The sequence below is a fragment of the Acinonyx jubatus genome, chromosome D1 (assembly GCF_027475565.1).
Source record: "Acinonyx jubatus isolate Ajub_Pintada_27869175 chromosome D1, VMU_Ajub_asm_v1.0, whole genome shotgun sequence".
NCBI classification, from domain to species: Eukaryota; Metazoa; Chordata; class Mammalia; order Carnivora; family Felidae; genus Acinonyx; species Acinonyx jubatus.
The window spans coordinates 52,120,811-52,124,208 of record NC_069390.1 but is presented as its reverse complement, the minus strand read 5'-3'; the positions used below and the strand labels follow the sequence as shown (position 1 = coordinate 52,124,208).

General features: G+C 36.6%; 1 protein-coding gene across 1 annotated transcript; it reads left to right on the top strand.

Moving 5' to 3' along the window:
* The first annotated feature begins 383 nt into the window (after window positions 1-383).
* On the top strand, window positions 384-1,496 carry LOC106977806 (olfactory receptor 52N4). Its single transcript, XM_015075359.2, has one exon. It carries the CDS (start codon window positions 531-533, stop codon window positions 1,494-1,496), a length of 966 nt encoding a protein of 321 aa, XP_014930845.1. The 5' UTR covers window positions 384-530.
* Window positions 1,497-3,398: the final 1,902 nt, after the last annotated feature.

Sequence of the window (3,398 nt, the reverse complement as noted above, 5' to 3'; positions counted from 1 at the left end):
GGATTAATTAATTTTTCTCTTGGATGAGAAATGAATTTGATGTGTGATTAGAAATATTAAATTTCCATTTATGTTGTCTCCCACTAGAACCCAACTGAAATGTGTCCCATTGCTAAAGTTAGGAAAAAATGGGGAAAAGTTAGGAAAAAATAGGGAGATGCATATAGTTATTAATAGGTAAGTAAGGTATTCTAACAAAAATTTCTTTAGAGAAGTCATTAACAGAGTTATACTCAATTATAAATTATGAGGATGGAAATATTTTAAAAATAATGAAGATTCAGTGTCAGTGATGAGAACTTGAGTTGCTTAATAAGAAATTGTTAGATGAACAGATGACTTAATCAATGCAAAACAAATAGACAATAAAAACTAATCCTTGGACCTTAGAAATTTTGACTGATCATTAAAATGCACTATGGAATTTTAAAATGTTGAGGTGAGAGGGAGGCAGTATATATAAGCTATATTTTTCTTCTCTTTTTTGCCTACTGTAGGAAAACACACATGAATGTTAAGCCTAATTGATCATGCTAATGCTGAATAAAACAAACTGGACTCCAGCCTCATTCATTCTTAATGGAGTCCCAGGACTGGAAGACATGCACCTGTGGATTTCTTTCCCATTCTGCTCCATGTATGCTGTGGCAATGGTAGGGAATTGTGGGCTCCTCTACCTCATCCACTTAGAGGACTCCCTGCACAGGCCCATGTATTACTTTTTAGCTATGCTTTCCCTAACTGATATTGTTATGTGCTCTAGTACAATCCCTAAAGCTCTCAGCATCTTCTGGTGTCATCTCAAAGAAATTGGCTTTGATGAATGTCTGGTACAGATGTTCTTCATCCACACCTTCACAGGGATGGAGTCTGGGGTGCTCATGCTTATGGCCCTGGACCGTTATGTGGCCATCTGTTACCCTCTGCGCTATTCAACTATCCTCACCAATCCTGTCATTGCAAAGGTTGGGCTTGCTACTTTCCTGAGAGGGGTGTTCCTCATCATTCCCTTCACTTTCCTTACCAAGCGCCTGCCCTACTGCAGAGGGAATATAATTCCTCACACCTACTGTGACCACATGTCTGTAGCCAAGTTATCCTGTGGAAATATCAAGGTCAATGTCATCTATGGTCTGATGGTTGCCCTCCTGATTGGGGGCTTTGATATCTTGTGCATCACAGTCTCCTACACCATGATCCTCCGGGCAGTGGTGAGCCTCTCCTCAGCAGATGCTCGGCAGAAGGCCTTCAGCACCTGCACTGCCCACATCTGTGCCATTGTTTTCTCCTACAGTCCAGCCTTCTTCTCCTTCTTTTCCCACCGCTTTGGGGGCCACACAATTCCTCCATCTTGCCACATCATTGTGGCCAATATTTATCTGCTCCTGCCTCCCACTATGAACCCTATTATCTATGGAGTGAAAACCAAGCAGATACGCGACTGTGTCATGAGGATCTTTTCAGGTTCTAAGGACATCAAATCCCACAGCATATAAAGGACAGTTACCAAAAAAAACTGTTTTTCATGACAGAGAGGAGCTCCTGTTTAGTCAAGAGGTGTAAAATGTTTTGGGAAGTACTATTTTGGTCATGGAAACGGAGCTTGTTGATTGGTGCATTTCTAAATAGATGTTTTGAAAATCTCAACTGGCCTGCCAACTGAGATTTCCATGAATTTTTTTTCCTTCTCAGTCTTGTGAAGAATGAGTCTAATAATTAATACATATCCTTGAGCAAAGCCTGATTAGCCCATTTCATTAAAAAATAAAGTAGAAGTAATATGACAATAAATTATATTTTAAAATAATAAATAAATAAATAAATAAATAAATAAATAAATAATAAAGTAGAAGTAGGTGATTCTGATTCTGAATACCTATTATGATTTCTAGGTTGAGAGCCAGTTGTTGCTTTTCCCTGGAAAATATGTGCTGTATATTTTTAATCACTGCTTAATATGTTTTTTCAATGACTTCTTTCTGAAAGAGAAGTTATAAAGTATCCTTTGTATGGAGTCATTAAGGTAATAAATTTTCAGTCTCTGGGCATCTGAGAGAATGTGGCTGCATAGATCTCTCCTAGCTAGGACAGGCACATTATTTCACTACAGACTAATCTGTGATGCAGTTTTCTTCAACAGGACTTTTGAAAGCACACAATCTGGAGGTTGGGGTAGATAGATCTCTCTACCCAAATGTAACAAACAATATAATTTTTCATAAGAACAGCATGAGAGGGGGTCAAAATCAACTTGTTTCCTCTTATCTGCAATTGTGAATCTAATAAATACAATGAAATATCTCTGTCTAATATTCAAGATTCTTTTAAATTAATGAACAAGTCTGGTTCATTAGACTGGTGGAAATAGTGTTTTTATATTAATGTCTCATGATCTAAGCCAATTATTTAAGGGATATAGAGTAAACTGAATTATTATTCTTATAACTTTTTGTTCAACTTAAAAGAATACATATTGTCTCTGCCCAATTTTGGTAACTATACCAATCAAATTACATTTAATTATTTAATTAGTCTTTTACAATTTCACATTTTATTTTTTTTCTTTTTCTTTTATTTTTTATTAAAATTTTTTTGTTTTTTATTTTATAAAATTTACATCTCAATTAGTTAGAGGCAAGGGAAACAAGCAAAAATGAACTACTGGGACCTCATCAAAATATAAAGCTTCTGCACAGCGATGGAAACAATCAGCAAAACTAAAAGGCAACTGACAATGTGGGAGAAGATATTTGCAAATGACATATCAGATAAAGGGTTAGTATCAAAAATATATAAAGAACTTATCAAACTCAACACCAAAAACCAAATAACCCAATGAAGAAATGGGCGAAAGACATGAATAGACACTTCTCCAAGGAAGACATCCAGATGGCCAACCGACACATGAAAAAATGCTCAACATCACTCATCGTCAGGGCAATACAAACCAAAACCATAATGAGATACAATATCACTTTTTAAAATCTTACAGACCACACCACCCCCTAATATATAACCATCTTCCATTTTTTTACCCTATTTCTTTGCTTACCTTGATTTCAAAAGTTGTAACCAACTTGTTATAACCAACAAGTGTTGGTTATAAAGTGGCTTTTGTAAACAGAGGGCAAAGAGAGACTGAAGAGAGAGGCAGACCACTCCAGATTGGTAGGCATCAGGGTTAATAAGAAGGTATCATACACACAAGTCTTGTCTTGGGTGGTTGCAAGATGAGTAGCTCTCCACACCTGCCTGCTAGAATCTTAAGAGTTTATATGGAAACCTTAACTGGGTTCAGTCACATATACCATCCAGATAGTCTCAACAACATATTGCTACATATTGAGGCTATGTCTTTAAGGGAGCTTCTGGTGTGGGTAAGGCAAGTACAATGCACA

Coding starts and splice junctions, on each gene's coding strand:
- LOC106977806 (XM_015075359.2), top strand. CDS start 531: ATGCTAATGCTGAATAAAACAAACTGGACTCCAGCCTCATTCATTCTT.